The sequence below is a fragment of the Homalodisca vitripennis genome, chromosome 4, assembly GCF_021130785.1.
Source record: "Homalodisca vitripennis isolate AUS2020 chromosome 4, UT_GWSS_2.1, whole genome shotgun sequence".
Lineage (NCBI taxonomy): Eukaryota > Metazoa > Arthropoda > Insecta > Hemiptera > Cicadellidae > Homalodisca > Homalodisca vitripennis.
This window is the reverse complement of record NC_060210.1, coordinates 152,841,212-152,864,636: the sequence shown is the minus strand read 5'-3', so window position 1 is coordinate 152,864,636 and position 23,425 is coordinate 152,841,212. Positions and strand designations below refer to the sequence as shown.

General features: G+C 31.0%; 1 protein-coding gene across 1 annotated transcript in view; it reads left to right on the top strand.

The window, feature by feature from the left end:
- Nucleotides 1-2,401: 2,401 nt before the first annotated feature.
- LOC124360349 (polycystic kidney disease and receptor for egg jelly-related protein-like) overlaps nt 2,402-23,425 on the top strand; it is an 84,988-nt gene continuing 63,964 nt past the window's right edge. Inside the window, exons 1-6 of the mRNA XM_046813903.1 lie at nt 2,402-2,545; nt 3,762-3,857; nt 10,715-10,945; nt 17,616-17,756; nt 18,018-18,157; nt 21,272-21,484. Coding sequence (XP_046669859.1) covers nt 2,432-2,545; nt 3,762-3,857; nt 10,715-10,945; nt 17,616-17,756; nt 18,018-18,157; nt 21,272-21,484 — 935 coding nt within the window. The 5' untranslated portion in view covers nt 2,402-2,431. The remainder of the gene's footprint in view (nt 2,546-3,761; nt 3,858-10,714; nt 10,946-17,615; nt 17,757-18,017; nt 18,158-21,271; nt 21,485-23,425) is intronic.

Below are 23,425 nucleotides of genomic sequence, written 5' to 3'. Positions count from 1 at the left end.
CCTCTGCCTACTCGCCTCCTCCCCTAGTAGACACTCCCTACGACACATTGTCTTCTTGCCTAATGGTTACCTCGTCTGTCCTGCCATCTTCTCGCCTAGTGCTCACCTCATTTTACCAACTGTCTTCTTGCCTATTGGTCACCTCCTCTGACTAATCGCCTCCTCCCCTGAGACCTTTAAGCCGTTGGTCCCCAGGTCAAGTGTTAGAGAGGGCTTCTTAGCCCTAACTTCGCCTGGTAAAATAAGACATTCTTTACTTTTTTTACTTTTAGTTCACCTCCTCTGGCCCATTACCTTCTTGCCTAGTGTTTACCTCGTTTGTCCTACCGCCTCTTCACCTAGTGGTCACCTCATCTGCCCAATCGCCTCCTCCAAATTAAATCCAAATTAAGTGTAGCATGCGTTCTTCTACAACTTATTGTTGTTGATTTTACTATTTATACATTTCCCAAACTTTCTTTGTGCATCTTTCCAAGAATGATTAATGGTTTTGTTTCATAATTATGCTTAAAATCATACGCTTGAAAATGTATGTATGTGTGCGTGCGTTCGCTCGCGCATGGGTATTCTTAAACCTTTCATTTATATCACGAGTTAATACAATTTTTCCTTAATTAAGTGGTTATTAAAAATTCCTAAAATGTTAATATTTTATTCTTGTTTATAACATAAAAACCGTAATTTGCTTTCAAGCAATTAAATATATAATTTTATTATCCGATTGAAAATTTAAGCTTTAAATTTAATACTTACAAATTTAGGTTTCATAATATGTACTTCATACTTATTTAAGAAACACCACTTTACTATATGAGTCAAGTCGTCAAATAATTAAACCCAATTATCATTACTTTTTGTTCCAAAGAGGTAAAAATCATGATACCACTGCAAAACTACTCGGAATCCTGTGATACTGCCTCCTGTGAGGTACGTAGTCTAAACAACGAGGTGTGCTCACTACACAATATTTTTGCACTAGAATTTTTAGCTATAAAAAATCTGCAATAAATCTCGTAAGCTTATTTCCTTTAATACATTTTTGTATATAATTTGTGAAATTTATGAAGGGTATAACTTTTTACATTTCCTTTCTCAAATCCTTATTTACTCCTAGTAAAATAAAATATACCTTCGAGAAAATTAACCAATTGTATTTTCATTAAATTCGATTGTTTTTAGAAAACAGATATAAAGCTAGTTAGTCTAAGATTGTATGTTAAAATACTTGAACTTTTCTTAAAATACTGTAAAGACTACCTTGATTTAACATCTCAGGAAAATTCAATGTGCAAAGTTTAAATTACTTACGTAAGACAAATTGAACGCAAATGAATGAGCGATTTAATTTACTAAACTTATGTTAATGTTGTGAAAACCTGATTGTTTATATTGATTTCTATAATTACTTCATCCCTGGTGTTGAGGAAATTAAAAACGAATTTATTCTAAGCTAAAATAGTTAGGATGTGATTTTTTTATTTATGATAAATGAATGTACCTTGTGAAATTATTTATGTATATCCTAAGCTACCAGTTCCATTTATGAAATAATTTAACCACACAATTCAATGCTTTACACTCCGTTGCCTTGACACATTTTCTCTTACAAAAAGCCTTTCTTAAGTTAAGTATTAGTATTCATAACTTTAAAAGAAAACTTTCATAAAATTCATTGACGTAATCTATTACGGTGTATAATTTATAACAACAATTTTAACACATATATTTTTAATCGCACATTCGCCAAATAAAATTATCCACTACTCAGTTGTTGTTTGAACTGTCTCTTGTCCCACTTCACTTAGAAAAAACTGCTATAACTTATATTAACTTATAATACCAAAGGAACAAGTGGGTTGAATTTGTATGACTACGTTCGATTTGATTTAATATTCTTTGTATAATAACCGGGTGAATGTGCTACCATTACACCACAGAGCGCTTACTTTTTCCGATTCAATTATTTTGTATTTGACCGTATCTGTCACATACGCGTTTAAATAAGCAAATTAACATATGATCGGATGACCAAATATCTGTCAAACGACTTTTATTTACATTAAATTGTATAATGGCAATAGCCTTATTTTTAATTTAAATAAAGATTGAATCACAAAAAGTACTTGCTCCGCCGGGAGTCGAACCCAGATCTCTCACTTGCCGGGTGAATGTGCTACCATTACACCACAGAGCGCTTACTTTTTTCCGATTAAATTATTTTGTATCTAGCCGTTATTTTAAAAATATTCATAAACTATGTATACCTCGAGAAATTATAGAAGAGTTCTTTTTTCCTGCATCATCTTGGCAAAAAAAATTGACACATGAATTTATAATATCTACTCTACTAAATAGGCACTTTTATTATAATTATACCATTCACCACTGATTTCAGGTTTATGCTTTGCCAGATTTCAGACCTGATTATGAGATGGTGACGAGTCACTACATTAATATAACCCAGATCTCTCCTTTTTATCCAGTTGTTTATCACCATAAAAAAGAACCAAGCTTTTTATTCGTTGCAATTCTTCCTGGAATAGAGGTAAGTCAAAAAATAAATTAGTCAGAAAGTAGATATAGTAGATATGAGTACATTTTATTTTGATCAATCTGTAATGAGTATTATTGATTATGTATATCATAGTAAATATGTATGTTATTATAATGATCAATTATATTTACTGTTCTTATTCGTTTGAATCTGCTATTAGTTATACTTTAAGAAATTTAAAGCAATAGATAAATCCTACAAATATAATGATAATACTTTTGAATTAAAACAGCATTTAAGTAGTTTCATATAAAACCACCAGTTCTAATTTATTTTCAGCATTTTTTAATGATTTATTTGTTAAGGAAAATTCAATTCAGATGTACTAAACATTATTTAATCATATAATTATACTATAATGTAAAACAACTGAGTGATTTTTTTACGTTGTGATACATTAAAACAGATGAAACACTCATAAAAGAATCTGTTGTTATTATTTTTATCTAGCATTAATAATCAAAAATAATAATAAATGGTGTATTATGATGAAAAATTTAGGTTATTGACAGTTATTTTTCAAACAATAAAATAAATTTAAAATGTATAAACGACGCACTGTATTACGTAGTGGATCACGGGTCAAAACTATAGTTTCAAACTACTATTAACGGGTTAAAGATAATAAAATCCAATATTTTTAATAAAAAAGGAGCAATAGCTATTTTCTGAGGATATTCGAAAGAGAAACATAAATAAAGGAAGTAGTGTTTGCCAACTCCTTTCAAATTATTAAAGCTTTTATTAATAAATCATAGTTTAGAACTCAAATAAAGATTCCTTATTGAATTTTGAATCTAAATGGATTTGGCCGTAGATCTATTCAATAATCAACGTAAAATCAATAAAAACGATGTGTTTACAGTTGTTCATAAAAATACTGAGATGAAATATAGAAAATTATTATAAAACATATAAAAAATACGAGACATATTCTTGGCCTTGCATATAATATAATATGTATATTTATTTATATTAAAACTGTTATTTGAGGTAAGTTACACTTTGTTTGATGACTTTTTAGAAACTTAGTTTGAATTCTGATGACTGCTTAGGGGAGGTAACAGTTTTGTAATTAAGGGTGTCTTAACTACTTCTGAAATATTTGATGTATGTAAAACAAGTAGTAGGTCAACTAAGGAACTCACAACTAACTACAGACGCTATTGTTAAGGCTTAAATTTATTGAATTATTGTTCTGATTCAGATTCACATAAATCATAGTGTTCCTTATTCCTTCGAAATGAGTTCTGTTCTTTGTCAGTATTGGGATAGAGGTCAATGGAGTTCACGTGGGTGTGATGTAAGTATCTCAATAACGATTACGTGTACTAAATAAGTTTTATCATATTTCTATTATGTAGCTTGTACGTTGTATGATTAGGAATATAATCAACACAACTTAAAAATTATTCACATCAGAACAAATACTTAAACTATTTTCTAAACAAATTTCGTAAATAACAATTACACGAATCACAAGCTAATAAGGAAGTATATTCTTAAATTTCCGTCATTGTGGTCTTCAAAGCTACTTGAAATCATGTTTAATATACAATTCTTGTTGACCAACAAAAAGGTTATTTAAAGTCTTATTTTATTGTGCTCTTTGGTGATCTTAAGAGTGCAAGTAATTTTAATTGTTTTCCCCCTTTACCTCCGCTCCCAAGCGCTTAAAATAAATTAGTTTTAGGGTTATTTAATCTTTTGAAGATAAAATCATGAACGATACAGTTATTCTGTAACCCATGATTTAACATTTGCTGTTAGTTTTACAACCCGGTATAGTGATGTCAGAAAAACGAATTACAATACGGTATGTACATATCATAGGACAAATTAATCGCTCCTCTTGCTGGTGTTCATATTTTGCAGAAACATATCAAAACTATTTAAAAATTGATCATCATAGAGGCCTTGACAGGAACATTGATATACTATATATTATTGTCTTATGACAAAAATAGATTCTGCAGTCTTGAGATGTGTAAGGTGTAAGGAACTTACAGGGACTTTTTCAGGACCTATCTAATAAATAGCGAACATTATATTTCCAAGAACAAAGAGGCCACAAAGAATTAAAACTTTGAATAGAAAGTTAGCAGTACTGCTCTTACGACGGATTCTGAAATGGAAAATCTCAAAGTTTTACAGACTGTTGAATCTTAAACAATTAAACCAACATTGGTTATAGCCTCCAAAGATGGCAGTGTGAAAAGTCCGTTGCTAAAGTTACCTCCTTTGAATACTATTTTAAAGAACAGAGATGGAAAATAAATAGTAGTACATATTATGCGAGGAGTGGGCGCGATATCTTAGCAGGAAGCCAATAGCCTAACTGAGATATTAGGAAATCAGTTGATAATTTTTAAAATAACTAAAAAATTAAAAAATCCTTATCATCATCAATCCTTAATATGTAGCTTACAAGTCTTAATGGAGCCAAAATGTATCCTGATAAATGCAATTATAGATTTCCGTAAGAAAATGTGCTTAGCGCAACACCCACCTTCGGATACCTTTGATATCTTTATTAACAAACTTAAAACTGTTGATTGGACTAGACTAATACGTTAATACAGTTAAAAAGCGATTGGTACAATAAATAACTACGATAGGTACAAAGAAATTCTAACCAATTGAGCAACCTTACAAACAAAGGAAGCGAAGCTTAAACTGAATACATCGAGAAAGAGTAGAGCCGACATTGATCCGATAACACAGTGGTTGTTGTTTGTTCCCATCTAAAATCGAAACATCGGCTTAGGAAAAAACTAAGATTTTGATACGGGTGGAAATTTAGATTAAATTAAGAAAACACTGCGTTTGAAAGTGATTGAACTGGTAAGGCCTCAAGAAAGTAGCTAAACTAGTGGGTAAGATTTGATGAGTGTGAGCTAACAAATATATTTTACTCACTGAGGGTGGTGTAGTAGCTCTTAAAATATTTAATTCGGAAACAAATAAATTTAATAAGCTGCGACACGTTTTGAATTGGCAGCATGTGCCAAACAAATACAAATAGGTTACATGTAAAATTATTGGATTTGCCACTCACACACAAGAAATTTTAAACTTTTTCCATTTTGAATTTCTTTTAAATTAAATGCGTAAAAAGAACATGAAGTTGTTATTTATTGTAATTTTAACACTAAAATCCTCACTGTTACTGATAAATATACACGAAGATTTTGTGACTCTAAGGACTTTTGGTCTGAATTGGATAATAAATTCTCCCACCGGATATTGATTCGTCGAAAACAACTATTCATACTGTAATTGCAAATTTAGTAGAAGGCCACTATTGGAATATTGTATAGTATTGAGTTTTAAATAGAGATTTAAAATTAGAGAATTCTGGGTCAATTTAATTACAAGGGATACGCTTGCGAATGAAAATAAAAGTGAGAATTGGACTGTGCTCTAGACGAATATTGTATATAATTAGTAGTAGGCACTTCTAAGTTTTATCTCGCTGATAATTATTAAAATATAAAAGTCCTAATAAAATAAAAAAACTATCAATAGCATACTCTTGGTACTTTTTACTTTTATCTCCAGATAAATGTACAAAATATATTTGAAAGTACATTAAAAAACTGTCAAAAGGCATTGGAATACAAAAAATAAACATTAAATAAATCTGATACAAGTGATAAAGACATGAAATTTCTAAAACAATTGAAAATTCGTAAGAAAAATAAACAAATAAAGAAGAAAGTAATGTCCAACAACATAATCACAAACTGAAAATTAATGGTGAATGCCCCTGAAGTTTTTTTCAGCAATAGTGTAGAGTAGACTGATTATTTAAAATCAATGTCAGTGTGGCTGATGAAATGTTATTTCAGTGTTCTCTTAGCCAATAGACAGAGCTTGCCCATTTCTCATTATGATCCACGTTTTTCTTTCTTCCTCCAAAATCCTTAAATATTGTACAAAACTAACTTAGTCGGTTCTCGTTATGTTACCAATTTTGGTCTGCCTTTAGGTAAACGTTTTTTTTATTCAGATATCAGATCTGAACGAAGTCTGTGAACGAGATATATTTTGATGGGATCATGAGTGATATTGAATATATAAAGCACACGCTTCGTCTCTTCCTAAACATTTGAAATGCTTTCAATTGCGTAGACAACTGAATGCTTCTTGAAAGGAAAACGGGGTGGAGAAAGTATTTTTATTGCATAACTCGTGCTCGAATGACAGGTAGTAGTCGATCCAAATATCAAACCAAATTATTATGGTGTCCCCAGAAATAAATCAAGATTCATTCTTATGTTGTTCATGATTTTTGTGAACGAGGTAAGTTCATCACTACAGTATGGAAACCTCATACAATCACCTATGGGATGAATCTCCTTTTGATTAAAGTCCCCGTCGTTATAATCATTGGAATAAGATAAGAATCAGATTCTAAAAATTTATTGAAATGAAATATTATTTTATACAATCCAATCCAAGTTTGCAAATAAATATTCCTTATACAACGAATGAGGTCGAGTTCGTTCGAGTTTGGTTCTATCGCAATGACCGAAAACACAACCCTCGAGAAGTTCCTTGGCCTACACTTAGAACGAAGGTTGACTTGGAATGGTCATTATATGCAACTGTTACCACGGATATATTTGATTTCAATTTTCTTGTGGTAAGCTCTTCATTCGGTGTTATTAATACACACCAGTTTCCTACAAGGTTATACTCTTGGGAAGGTGTTTATATTTAATATTCGCAAGCTTATTTATGCTATAAAATATGTATTCAGGCTATTTCAAACACAAATTCGAAAACGGAATAATCATTCAAACCAGCATTAAGAAAGATTGGGTGAGTATAATGACATTACTCTGTCTCTGTAAACTCTAAACTAATATTTACTTTATGAATAAAGTGCAGTTTCATTGGTCAGCGCACAAAAATACTCACATAATAATAGGTAGTAATAACTTAAAAATTGAACCTAAGTTTTAAATTTAACCTAAAACATTAAGTTTGCTATCATTTGAATGCTGATAAATTGACACGTCTGATAAAAATCTATACACGGAAATTGCATACGGTAGGATATGTCAAAAGTTTAGTTTCTACCTTTAGGTAATTATTTCTGCTTCCTTTATTTGTTTTAGATTGTTTTTCAAGCATCAAATGCAATTGGATTATATCTAATTTAAGAGCTGTTTATAAAGGAGATACCTGTTACTCATATCTTTGTTTATTTTATATAATTTACGTGCAAGTTGTAGATTAGCCCATAATACGGCTAATTATAATGGCAACCTAAAATTCTTCCATCCTAAGATTTAAGTAAGAGTATCGGGAAGTTGTCGGGGTGATATGTACACGTGTAACATTGATTGATATTGAATAAGTCTAAAAACACAATATGAAATAATAATTTTGCATGCTTCCATCAATCCTCACAAAAGTTTTTAAAAGTATTTAATATTATAATATGGAAAGTGATAATTTATCGGTAAACGTATTAGGGAATATTTTCTTAAATACTAAACTGAAAGGATACCTCAGAAGAAACCTGAAGTTCGCTTAGTTACATACATACAATACATTTTAAATGATTCTACAAGTACATAAGTTTATTCATAACTGCTTACATTACAAAGCAAAAACTAACCGTGTGGTGCCTGTGATTGTAGGAATGTAGGTCCACGCGTAGTTTTGACGCGAGTGGTGGACGTCACCCTCGTCAAAACTACCCTCAGAACCTTCTATTGTAGTTTTGTTTAAAATTTTACGATTCAAACAATTACCAACCAGAATATATAAAAAACAAACTTTGCTTTTATATAAGTATGTAAGCGACGTATACTTAAATATAGTTCAGCCCAAAGGTCAAAATGGCACCAATTAAGACCCGGTTCCAATGTTCTGTTAGACGGGCGATTTCGCTACTTACCTTAATATATTTTAAAATTATTGTCTTCTTAAATTTCCGTACATTATTTATTAAATTGTTTCCAACTTTATTTGTCACATATAAAAAGCAAACGGAACGCACTTAACTTACGAAACATGTTTCAACAATAGTTAGCCCCCTAAAGAGAAGGGAAGACATTTTTCAACAAACCTTAACTTTCTAAGTAACAGTACCGGTACCACCTCAACGAAATTGGAAAATTGTCAAAATGCACACAGTTTAAATTCAGTTTAGCTGAGTTGAAACGATAATATAAAGTTTTTGTAATAAATCTATTTTTTTATCAAAATCATCTTACCTGTTTTTATAACTTTAATAGCATGCAATAATTTTCAGTAGAATTAGGGTAACATAACCTCACGAAGAATAACCATTTGGTTGAAAACTTCCAGTTTTTGTATTATATTAGATTGCAGTGTATGGCTGCTTGTCTTTACATGTGTCAATCAAAACAATATGATCTAAGGAAATACTATTGTTTATATTGTGTGACACTTTCACTACCCTCACATTTTAACTGTCGTAAATACTAACATTCCTGATAACCAATTTCTTAAGGGACATTCCTCTATCAGTTAGCTGGGTTTTATACAAAGGAATGTTTATTAGCTGCAGTCTCCAGTCTAACATTATTAATCGTATAGGAATATAATGATTTAATACGGAAGTGCTCTAGTGTGTAGTCTTTGATGTGTAACTAAAAAGCACATTTAATTATCCATTTAAAAGTGTTCTGGTATTTAATAGTTGATATTAATTAACACGTATATTACTATAACTCAAGAAAAATTGTTTCAGTCACGTTTCAGGGTGCATACTTCACTCTTAGGCGTCTTAAGTTTGGTTACAACGTCAATTAGCATTTGCGGCTTCTTACCTGGTTGGAGAACACCTTTTTTTAAAAAAAAACGGGTGATCAGTAGACTCTTATATATATGTCTGGTTTTCTCGTTTTGAATGAGGGGAGTCACGCTGTTTGTATGATTCATTACAGTAGCTACATGTGTATGATCTTTTCAGTGTAGAACACGAGAACCAATAGCAGGATCGGGAGTCAATATTATGGTACTGTCATCCTCTCTGACAATTCTGTATACTTATTATAGTCATTACTCGTTATTTTAGTTTATTTTTGAGTAATATCGAATAGGGCTGTTTGCTCTACTGGATAATGTGGTTATAGAATATGAGAATATTGATCCAAGAGTCAAAGCCATCAGAGTGAGGAGCACAAAGTAGAAACTTTAAATGTACCTTACTGTATCAGACATATTTATATTGAATCCTGTTTCATAAGGTTACGTATAACTTAGACAAGCTACACCCAACACTGGTAAACTTTGAAGCATTCATGATGATGCCTACGCTACGTAATAGTGTCAGTAAATATTTTAAGATTTTAAGTCTTCCAGTCGGTCTAATCTATGCGGTTGTAGGGACCTAGTTTATAAACAATAGAAACCCTGATTTATATCAACGATAAACGTTTAAAATGTTCCACATGTTTATTTTGCTTGTATATTTCGTATATTAAAATGGTAATTATATATATGTAAAAATACGAGATATTAAGTGTGCTAAAGTATAAACTCTACTAAAGGTTGATTAAAAAAGAGCGCCAGTTTATAAACGGTTGGTACAATTTCTGTTGGTAACAATATTATTGCCTTCGTTTCTATTTCCGGGAATACTCAGATTGTTAACACAGCTGAAATCTCTTGTTCTTGCATTCCGTGTCTAACCATAAATAAGTTTTTCCAGAATAGGGCCAGTTCTCAGAATTTCGATTATCATTGGACACCAAGTTCGTGAGATTTTCGTGTTTAAAAGTGATTGGAGTATACCCATAAATCCAGAAACATCTGTGACATGAATGAAAAATTAAACGGGTTGTCAGCGAAATGGATGAGCACACTTTTCGTGGAGTCATTATGAGTGTTTATAGACAGAGCTGGTTTGTCAGCGCAGTTGAGGAGGCCACATACATAACATCATTTATTATACATGAAATTGGAAGTAATTTGAACATAATGATGTACTTATTTTTAGTTTTATTAAAATAAAATGTCTTACTTTCAAATATAAAAATCTCTGATAGAATCTCCTTACACTTTGACTTTGGGGATTTCATTATCATTATAACATGTTTTCTTATATATAAGTACCTAGATAATATAGTATCAAAACTAGCTCCAATACATGTGTGTTATGATTTTCACTTACAGGTAGGTCCCCGTACCAAGGAAAAGGATGTTCACTGTCAGTGCAAACATTTATCGATGTTTGCGGCTGCCTTTCTTGTACCACCCCAGGAAATAGATCCTTTTGCAGATGCCAAGTTGTTCCTTACAGTTCATGACAATCCGCTAGTTGTCGCTATTGTTGCGAGTATTCTGTTACTATACCTCCTCCTAATATTTTTTCTATGGCGGCTGGATAGAAAAGATAAGAAACAGGTAAGATTTAAAGGTAACCAGAACTAATAGTTTAACAACTAGTTGGATGCAATCATTTGGAAGAAATTCCTAAAATAAACCAAGAATGGAAGGCTACCAGTATTATTTAGTAAAGAATAATTATATTTATATATTAATTATATTCAAAACAAAAATAGTACTTTTTCTTGTTTTGTTAAAAATTCTTAACATGCTGATTTAATAGACGCTTCAACTCTATATTTTTACATTGTAGATAATCCTTGCTCATTGTATTTAGTTCTTTTGAAATTTAAACCCATATAATCTATTTATAGTTTATATTTATTAGGAAATGAAATAAAACTCATAGGCTCGAAATTGACCCGCGTAACGAAAGTTACAACTTGCATGCTCGAAAGTTCACCCTATAAGTTAATTATAATAAAAAACTAAGTTTTTCACGTGGTTTAAAAGTATATGTGTGATTCTTGAAGATTCCTCGGACCTTACATAAGTAAACATATTTTTATCAAAATATCAAAATAAAATTATTCACAATCCGAAGTACCTATTCAGATGCAACACAACAAATATGAGCCATTTTGCTCCTGTTATGGGAATATATATATATATATATATATATATATATATATATATATATATATATATATATCTTGATTATCCCAAATTCATTCATCACTATTAGTGGTTCGTAAGTAATTGCTATTATCCATAAGCTGTATTTTTCATGGTCACGACAGTTATATCTCGTAATATAACTCTCACACATTCGAAACAAATCATATGTGCCTTTATGGAATGTGTTATAGCTTGCTAAATAAATACTCTTTATTTCTTAAGTTTATATTTATAAACATAAATGTTTGTTAATCAATTAAGAGATCCGAACGATTCGTCCACTTACTTATTTCGTAAAAGTAATTTTAGATAGTTTTTAGAGCAATATTTATAATTTCAAATAATAAGAAAATCATCAGCATAAGTAAAATTCTAACAACTTAAAATATTTTTTTCATGTGGGTGTTGAAAAGATGTGGGCTTAGGTTTGAACCTTGTGGTACTCCGTACATGCATTCTTTTTTTAACTACAGAATATACGTTAATAATGATAACCTTAAATCTAATGTGTTTTTAAATATGATCTAAGCCATGCCAAATGTTTTCTATCAACCCCTACATCTTTAAGAACTTCAAAATTCTTTCAAATTCTGTAGCGCTTATGACAAATCAACGAACAAAACCAACACATAGCATAAGTTTATGTTGTTGCTCATATGTCTTAGTATATCATTTGTTCCTTCTGAAACGCAAGGAACTTCATTTTAACACCTGCCATCCTGTAGATGTCAAAAATTAGTACCAAATGGTTTTCAGTTAGGGCCAAAAATTATGTACTGATAATACAGACTTAAAAAAAATGTTAATCTAGTTATAATATTTTAGCTAATTTATTATTTTATTTCAGTGAAAATATTTATTCAAACTGTCAACAACAAGTTTTTCTGCCTTGCTCTAAAGTTTTTATAATAATCCCTAGGTCCTTTCGTATAAACAGGTCTAAACTACTGATACTTCGAGGCAGAGTGGAAACACACCTGTCCTTAGTAAAAGGTTCATTGCTTTCGTCAGCATCAGAGCCATATTACTAGATATTAATTTCAGATCTCTGTACATGATCATATCAATACCACACACATTCTTTTCATTTATAATGGAAATTAAAATTGTTATTTCATTTAATTTTGACTTCAGTTCATAAAAACTAATGTTTATTTCCTCACACCTTATGTCCTTCTGGTCGCATACGTGTTTCAAATTACACACTCCTACAACAAAATCGTCAGAAAACAGTGAAATTTCTCATTTGATTTACAATTTACAAGTCTACATTTTTCCTATTCAATAGTTCATTCACCTCAATCCATGTATATTTTGGGTCATTTCTTTTTTCAAATAAAATACGCCCTTTGGTAAATATGTTTAAAACTTTTAATCTCCTTGTTAGCCCTATTCCTAAATGTTGCATAATTTGCTCTGTGATTGGCATTATATCCGTCTGCTTTCCATTCCCTAAATAGTCTTTATCTTTAGGTAGTCATATTCTTTCGATGTTGAGTCATCAATTCCTTCTTAAGTCTGTTCCATATTTTATGTCTATGCTGATGCTAATAAGTTGTTAACCCACATTTTTTGCAAGCATTTGTACATACATCATGTATATAATTAAAAGAGAACATCATGCTTATATTCTGTAGAGAAACATTATCTCATTTTAGAATTCTAACATCATGTTTTAAGGGGACCTTGTAGTCCCTATACTGCGCATGTTAAAATATAATGTTTAGGTACCCTTAGAACAATAACTACTTGGTGTACACATGTAAAACTTATACATTGCTTAGTTGTATCTTTCTGAATAATGTTTACTTATCCATAAGTAAATATAACGTTAAAAAACATTACATAAAAATAAAAAACCACTAAAATTTTCAAATTTTTTCTGTCAGTTTTAACAATTTAATTTTAGTTAACATTGTAGGGCACACAGATATACATAACAGAACAAAATTCGGACTGATAACCAAAGAGGTTAATGAAAAAAGTGTACCTCTGTGTCAGGAAAAGTGATTTTCCGGTAGGTGCCAAAAACTGCAAACTTGTCCTTTTGTCACACTAAAAGAGTCCAGCACCATACACATCATTTTTTTTCCTTCCATATATTCCCTTTTTCTTTTGGCATTTCGTTTTAGTTTGCTTTTATTTCTAAAGCATTCTAAGGCTGCTTTGTTGGCATTGAAAACCCTATTTTTATCAATTTGTTTTAATTTCCTCCAGGATTACCACATAGTTTCTGAATAACTTGCACCTTACCCAGAGCACCACAGTTAAATGCAATTTATGGCATCTAACACTCTAACTTTTAATATTTTTATTCCAACATAGTTGTTTTGAGGGATTCTTGTCCAGATGACGTTATTAAATGACTCGTTTGGATTTTGTGTGCGGCCATGAAGACATTTTTAAAGTAAATTTGTATTTGAAAGGTCATTAAAAATATGTTTTATTTCCAGCATAACAGGCTCAGGCACTGTATTTTTATAGGTATATTTCTCACCTGAAAACAGGCACTATTGGTATTTGCTCCCTTTGGGCAAAGTTCGTGCTGGGGAGATTTGTTAGTCGAAAGCAGATGAAAATATGTCGCCCACACCGCCTTTCTCATTTTATCAACATTTTCAAGGTTGTCTCGGATTGCTTTACGATAATATGTTTGAATGCTGACAATAATTGCATCAGTAAGCCTACCAAGTCCTGAAATAAGTTTCCCATCATTTAACTTTTGGCCTCGTAGTTTAGTTTTCAATCTACGTAAACGACTACCCATCCTTTTTTGGACGTGTCCAATACACTCCAACTTACTAATTTGGATACTATCACCATATGGCTTTGCCTGCTCAACAGATGAAAAAGCAGAGCTGTCACCGTCACCTACATTTTTTATACACCTAACACCTCGTTTTTCTTCTGATCGCTGGAAAACCTCAATTGCTGCTGCTACCTCCATGCCTCCCGATCCGTCGTAGTTTTTGCTACATTTTTCTCGTTGGGATTCACTAGTTTTAGTTTTCTTATTACAAGACCAGTATTTAGATAGAACAACTGCATCTAAACTTTCCCAGTGTCCATACTTGTTACGGAAAATACAATATTCAGAGATGTGTGGCCGCGCTTCTGCCACGTACCGTCAAATACAACTGCGATATCTTTCTCCCCTTCATTTTCTAAACAGCTTTTTGGGCAGCTTGGGTCATTGTAGCCTCAGCTATTTCTTTAGTAGCTTCATGAATAATTTCGTTATAAAGCTGAAACCTACTGGGTAGATCCATGACTGCGCACAACATATCCGCTGCAGCCTTCCCTTTACCTATGGATCGGAATCCATAAACACAGCGTAACTTAATATCAAAGAAGCCCTTTTCAGTTTTACTGCTACTGTAAAAGTAGTTTTCATAGTCACATGCATTACAAACCAAACCTAGTTGTACAGCAAGCCCCATACGGCTTTCTGGGATTTCAAAGATTTGTAACCTAAGATTGTTGCAGTCGACACACTTTGTTGATGAAAGAAATAGGTGGTTTAAAATATCTAGATTTAAAATATAATTTCATTTTGTATTTTTACTGGGTAAGTACTCACTGTCATCTCCACACAAAGGTAGATATATCAATTAACTTTTAGAGGCAGAATTGTTCAGATCAGAAGTTGAGGTTTCCTCAGTTGTGACTATGCTAGGCTCTGACTCACAAGGTAAAATGTCGTTTGAACTGGTAATATTATTAGTAGCGACTTTACCAAGTGTAAATCGGTTCCCTTTAAACTTGTTCTTGCCAAACTTTTTATTTCTAGGCATTGTAACATAACTTTAAAAGTCAAATTAACTAAACACTACGTATAAGGTTGATGTCAACAACAAACATAACCAAACTCAGTGAATCAACAATACCGTACCATATGTTTTGGAAGCAGATTGTTGAAGCATAAAGCTTGAACAGACCAAGGTAACATTACATAGAGTAAAGATGGAAGGTATAACTGACAGTATTATTATATAATCATGGGATTGTTCTGACACGATGGTTAAGTGCGATTTGAGAGGTAAGGAAAATGTAGGTCGGTAGGGCATTCTTTAAATATTTTTTAAAAGTGTATATACACATTAAATATCATAATGTTACATATCAAAATGCTCGGAAATACATTTAGAATAAAAAAGAATATAAAACTAAATTTCATATTTTTTATTTGTTGACTATAAGGTTCCCCGTACATTCATTAAATTGATGCAATGCTTATGTAATGGTATCTGCATTATTGTTGTTTTTCATATATTGCTTGACATAACCCACTTTAACACGTACAGGATAAAGGTCCAATATAATATATAGGGTGAAAATTAAGTCCTAATGCGGCTGGATATTTTCCAAACGGATTGAGATATCAATGTACAACCTTTACCATAGAACATTAGATGTTTAACTTAGAACTTTTACGAACTTTGAAGAATATTTTCTTTTGGCAAAGGCATTTCCGATTCTTTCCACACATCTCTAAAAGTCTCCACTATCAGTACATAATTTTTGCCCCTAACTGAAAAACCCTTTGGTACTGATTTTTTGACTGTGTTAGTGTCTTTAATATGAATTTTTATTTTGAGAAATCCAGACTTAATTAATACATTAGAACTCATAAGGAAATTTTCTGCCGATTGTCTTGTAGTATCGTTATCAAAGATTATGTTTATAGATTCTTGTGGAAATTCTTATAGATCAGTTTACGTTAAAATCTTGATCACTGTAGTTGTATATTAAATTCACCTTATTCACTTCAGTTGCGGTCAAATACAGGTTACTGAGTTTTTGTAAAAGTGGTCTAGTTTAGTTTTTATCAGATTATTTCATTTTAGTAATATTTTATTTACACACTCCGGTTCGTCTCGTTCGTCTCGAAGAAGTTTCAACAGAGAAGATAGTTTAATACTATGTTCTTTGGATAAATTTTTGTATAATCCAAGCACAAAGATAGTGAGTTGAAAGCTAGTTTGCTTTGTGAAGGAAAGTATACAATTTCTTAATTCTATTGGAAAATTAAACACAGGAAATTTGTGATATAAGCCTTTAGTTGTCAAGCCAAGATTAAAACAGACTGTAAGAAAATCAATCTTACAATTCAACATTACAATTTTAATAGCATGCATCTAAACTGCCTAGGAATACTGTAAACATTTTGAATTCTTTTGTTCATGATTGTGAAATATATTTAAAGTAGAAAGTATAAGTTTCTTAGAATTTATTTAGTTTGTATAATTTCATAAATACACAATTATAAACATAAAGCAGACTTTTTAATACTGTTAATGCCTTGTTATATTTCGGAACTTTCCGTTTATAAAAAGATATAAGGAATAATAAAAAAGTACAGCAAACAAACAAAACTAATTATACATAAATACGTAAATATAAATGTTCATGAACAGAGAAAGATTTATAAAGTATGTAAATTGGATTTAGAAAAATGAATACATAAAGAATACAATTTATCACTTTATCTTTTATTGAGATCTATGCGTGCTTTGATTTAAATATTATATGAAGTATATATTCTAAATTTTCTAAGTAAATTTAATTTTAATCCTCGGGCACTTAGCAAGTAACTTTCAGTGACTGACATTGATCAACATTTTGTTGATGGCCTAATGCGTGTTGGGAAACCAATCTTTCATCCTCTTTTTAGAGGAACAACGAATGAATTCATTCTTATGTGCTGAGGGTTTGTTGTCAATCCAACATAAACCACTGCAAAAATTGTTACATGTTAATTGATAAATTATATTGCACCAAATAAGAAATAATGGGATATGTTTTAGAAATATATATAAGTAATGGGGTAGAGTAGTTCATATTGTGATTATAAACAGGTTATGTTCTAAAATTATTTATTTATTGTGTAATGTATGTTTTACAGTTATATAGGAAATTTACATGTGTCTTTTATGAGACCTTTTATTTGTGTTTGTTGTTTTATTTTCAAAAACGTTACTTTAATTTATATGAGTGACCTTGGAATACAGTAAGAGTTTAGTTGATATACTAAAAATCTGATAATTTGTATTAAACTATATTTTTTCAGCGAACTGTAGTTGTGCTTGAAGACAATTTTCCTGGCAGTCATTATCCATACCTGATCGCAGTGTACACTAGTTCGCGAGTTAACTCAGGAACCACAGCTCATGTAGGATTTAGACTACATGGATCTTTAGCAAAGAGTCGGGTAAGAGACATTTTCCTCAAATTCATTTCTACTAACGTCAAACTAATAAACTATCTGATTATTTTCTACACACAAAATTTATTTTACAATCTTATTTGAATCAATTTACTGCTTTACAATGAATTAATGTTTTAATTTTGTTCTTATACGGCCGGATTGTATTATTTTAACTTGTCCGTAGTTTAGAATAGTTTGAAATAAATTATGTTTATGGTTTTCTTACTATGGTGAACGATTTTTACATATGTTCTTTGCTTCAAGGTACACATCTTTTCAGCCAAAAATAGAAAAATTTTAAAAAGAAGCTCTGATGATTGGTTTTTGATATTTTGTGATCAATATTTGGGCACAATGGAGAGTATTCACATATGGCACGACAACTATGGGTCTAGTCCTGAGTGGTAATGACAATAATATGTGACTATTTATTTTACTATTTTATGAGTTAACAATCATCCATTCAGTACTATAGTAAAAATGTTTACACACACACACATACAAACATATATATATATACACACACACACACACACACACACACACACACACACACACACACATATATATATATATATATATACACACACGCGCGTGCGTAAGTTTTTGTGAATAAACTAGTAAGTTTTTACGTGTAAATTTTATCTATGAAATCACTTTTCCCAATTATCTTACATTTAATGAAATCAATCGTTATTTGTTACTGTGCAGTCATTTCCACAACGAAGCAATATTTAACATCGGTTGAGAACCTCCAGCCACTCGGCACACAACTATACTATAATTAATGCAACTCACCGAAATTAACATTTCAAAATTCCTGGTGTGACACGTTTAGTATTAACTAATTCAGATGAAGGTATGATATCTTAAATTACATAGTCACAAATCATAAATCATTTCTGTTGAACAAATTAAACAGAATTATCGAACAAAATTTACAATATTATTATACTAAAAAATTTTGTTTGATTCAGGTAACTGATGTACTCGTACACCCATTAGATTGATCAGCTGATCAGGGTTTGGCAAACGTAATATTGATTTATGATTGTTTGTCTGTTTAAATTTTTTACATACAAGTCTTTAGTTATCTTCTTTATATTTTACTGTATTTTGTTGTGTTTTATAAGTTAAAATATAACCTGCACACTCCCAAGTCTAGCACATGGATTTAATTAATTAAAATAAATATTTTTATTTATAAATGAGGAAAACTACTTGGCTTTATCTCCTAACATTAATGCATTAACATTATGTACATTTCCACGTTACCATTTCAAACGCTACAAAAACCACATGAATACTACTCCCTCACATATATTATTATCGAATGTATTTATTGAATGTCAATAAGGAGAAACCCTGCTCGCAATGATGACCAAATACATTCCTATACGCATACAATACTTAAGACTAAATATTAATAGTTCTTACATAAGTAGGCCTATAATTAATTATGACTTCAAGAATGATACTTTAAATTTCCTATACTCCTTTATATCGTCGCGACATAGGTGTCAGGACAGCATATAGAGGTAAATGTGACAAGTGATCTGAAATGTGATTATTTAGATAAAATAAATGTGTGACAGAACTCATATTAAATATGAATCATATTATGGATATTTATATGTTCGGGTGTTTGGTTACTACCCAATCACAAAAAATCTAGAGGACATATTCAGACGACATTTGTCTAGGATACTGCTTGGATATCAGAATAATGCGTATACAGATTTTTATCATGAATCCATAATTACCATTACATACAAATTCCAGAATTATATATATATATATATATATATATATATATATATATATATATATATATATATATATATATGGAAATATATTATTTGCCGTATTGAGCTGCAAATATTAAGAACGGTTTTATTTTCCAAATTTTACCGTAGATTACAACATAGTTGAATTGAACACATCTAGATTATTTGGGATACTCAACAATAATTTACTTTTTTATAGTAGAACTGCATATTTTATTCGCTGATAAAACAAAAACGAGGTTTTAGAGACTACTAATATCTCTGTAGCTATTCTGTAAAGTATATAAAATGGTGGGAAAAATACATATAATATCTCATTTTTACCAATAAAAACGGTTTCACTCTTCGGTTAAACGGCTCAAAACTGTTCGTTAAATTTATAGTTCAGTAATTCGAAAATGTATCCGGAGATTCGTATACATCCCACTGACCATCATATTTTACCAGGACCAGGACATTTTAATTATGTTCCTGTTTTCAACAGGTAAATTCCTGAAAACCTTAAAAAACCTGAAAATTTAATTATAAATGTAAACTATTCTTATTAAGTTTTATATTTATTACTCTTTTATATAGGTAATGAACGTATTCCCAAACATTAAACATATGTTCTTCCCACGGTTTTTTTCTTAATCCTCGTTGATATAAATGAATAAATGAATTTTATTTCCCATAAATTATTACATAAATACATGCATGAAAAAGGCGAGAAATATACTGGCCACTTTAACCAGTAGTGTGGCCAGTTGTAAAAATAAAGAATATAGTTTTAACATGTGAAACAGAGTCTAGCATTATAATACATTTACTTAGTATTTCGCCAATCGCAACATCTGAGGGTTAAAATATATATATATATATATATATATATATATATATATATATATATATATATATATATTTGTATATTAGTGAAAATAAATAATATAAATGATTTTTTAAATAATAGAAAGAGATAAAGTAACTAAAATGACAAAATTATGCATAAATAGGCACACACACATGCATAGGCTACATATACATCCACATATATACTTACGCATACATACATACATATACTCGCACATACATATTATACTTTATATTGTGAAAATGAAGCCAAGTGATTGTTTGCTTACAAAAAAGATTGAGGTTTTTTGTACTCTTGACTTGTAATGGTAGTTTATTAAAATATTTGGGTCCCAAATATTTAAAGGAATGTCAAAAATTGCTTTATTAACTTTAGGCAGTTTGAAACAATTATTTACATAACTTCTTGTACTATATGGGTGGTTAGGCATAATATTTTCTCTATTTCCGCTTCTAATAAAAAACAATCTCAAGACTTTAAAAATGAATAGGTGCTGAATGGGTAGAATTTTTAAATGTTGGTATAACGGAAAGGAATGTGTTATTTTAGATTTTTTGAAGATTATACGTAAGAAATAATTTTGAGTCATTCTTAACTTGCCAATTAAAGTTTTGTATGTTCCACCCCAACATGGCCTCGCTTTACATCAGATTTCGTCATCGATGTATAATTGTCTTTATCTGTCACTGTTATAAAATGTGATTTATAATTTTTGTTTCAAACCAGTCTAAAAATATTAAAACTTATCTTTTGTTTATTTCTTATTTTTTGTATATTGTTGAACTTTATTATAAAATAAATTGTAATATTCTCCACAATTGGGGAAAATAAGAAGGTATTATTATAATTGTGTGTCAGCATTGTCTGTTACTTTGTTGCAGGTTTTGTGACAAAATACACGTTTTTGATCTAAAAGGGAACATAGAGGCAATATTTGTCCTCAAACAGTGGTTGTCTCTCACCTTAAGAGATTATCCTGAAGCGAACGTCAGAGTTGCTACTGAGGAGGACGTTATGGGTGTAAAATTATTATTTGTCGATAATATCTTCCTTGGTATGAGAGAAAGTCACCTTTTGTTAAGTGTATTTTTGAGGTAACATTTTGATTTTGCTGAACAATGACTCTTATAACTTAAATCGTTTTCTTACATCTATAAAAAATACAAAATGAATTTCAGCACAATTTTATGGGGAGGAAAAACAATAGATTGAATATAAAAGAGCACGTTTACATTATTTCCTTAAGACAAATATATTGTAATGTCCTTTCGTAGATTTATTGGGTTTCAATGTATATTATAATATACCAGATTGAATACTAGAAATATACAGGGTGTTCTGAAAAAAGGTGCCCATAAGTCAGGGCGTGATTCCTCACATCAAAATAAGAAAGAGTTCGGCAGTCTATGAGAAGACGGCTGGATGCTTGTATTTTGAATGAGGGGAAACATTTTGAACATCTACTGTGACGTGGTTAGTTTTTTAGGACAAGTGTAACTTTTTTGTTGAATGATAATTCAGATAACTTTCTTATGTATGATAATGTATGATTGTTAAAAATATTTACTTGATAAAAAATAATAGTAACTCATTAATTTGTTTTAATAAAACAGCTGTTTTAATTTCAATATTACATTTGTAGAGAGCTTAACAGATTTTGTCTATTTTTCATGCGTTTTGTATGTAATTAAGGATTATTTTTTAAAGTTTGCGTTTGTCTATTATAGACTTATTTTACATCTTTCTCTTCGAAATTAAATTTTCTACAAGTACCGTGAAAAAATATTTTGTGTTTATTGTACATTTAACATAGTAAATCTGCTTCAAACCTAAATGTAACTTGTTTTTCGGGACCAAGTTTCGCGTATTTCGTCACATATCTTAAAAATTACTGTAGCTACAGGTCTGGAAACGGTTTTATTCAATTTTTCAGTTCATTTTACATAAAGTACGCTAAATTTTACATCTTAATTAACAGCCAACAAATACCCGTAGGGCTTCGTTGCAGCAGGGGAACTGAAATTCAGACGAAATCTTTCACCCTGTATAACTTGGTAACTAAGCATTTTCGGACCTATGTTAATTAGACCTTTTTTTCTTATTTTGATGTGAGGAATCACGCCCTGACTTATGGGCACCTTTTTTCAGAACACCCTGTATACAGGGTGTCAATTAAGTCTGGAACCGGCCTCTCAACTCTCAATTGATTACAGATAATGAAATACCACTTGCGTTTATCAATAGTATACTAAAAAATGTACATGTTTAAGTGATTTCCTGGTTTTCATCACATCAGGGGGACTTCCCACTGAGGAAGTCATGAAAATCTTAAATGCAAGCATAGGTCGAGTAGTACATCAAATTAAAGGGCTATGTGAGTGGAACACAACGCCACAAACCAGACCTCAAAAGGTTGACCCTAGCCAAAATGGCGGCAGTTGAAAGGTTTGTAATTTGGTAAAACTTAACATACGACACATTGAAATTTACTAACCTGAGACTAAATTAAATGTTCAAAATGTTCTCCATTGGTGGATAGACAGTGTGCCAATCGGTTGTAAAAGCTGGATACTGCGTTTTGGATGTATTGTTGAGGAATATCTCGAGCTTCCTGTTCTATCCGAAATCTCAGTTGCGCCAAATCTGTAGGCTTAGTTTGGTAGACCTTGTCTTTGAGGTATCCCCAGAAAAAATAATCGAGTGGTGATAAGTCAGGAGACCGAGCAGGCCACTCTATTGCTCCACGTCTTTCAATCCACCTTTGTGGAAACACATGATTTAAATATTGTCTCACTTGTAGTCCATAGTGTAGTGGAGCTCCATCTTGTTGGAAAACAATTATATCGAAGTGTGGACCAAGAATAGTTTGAAGGACAGGACAGATGTTATTTTGGAGTAGAGCTAGGTAAGATTGTGCATTTAAATTGCCATCAATAAAGAACGGCCCAACGATTTGATTTTGTACAATGCCCGCCCAAACGTTTATTTTCTGAGGATGCTGCGTGTGATTCTCGGATGTCCAATGCGGGTTGGCG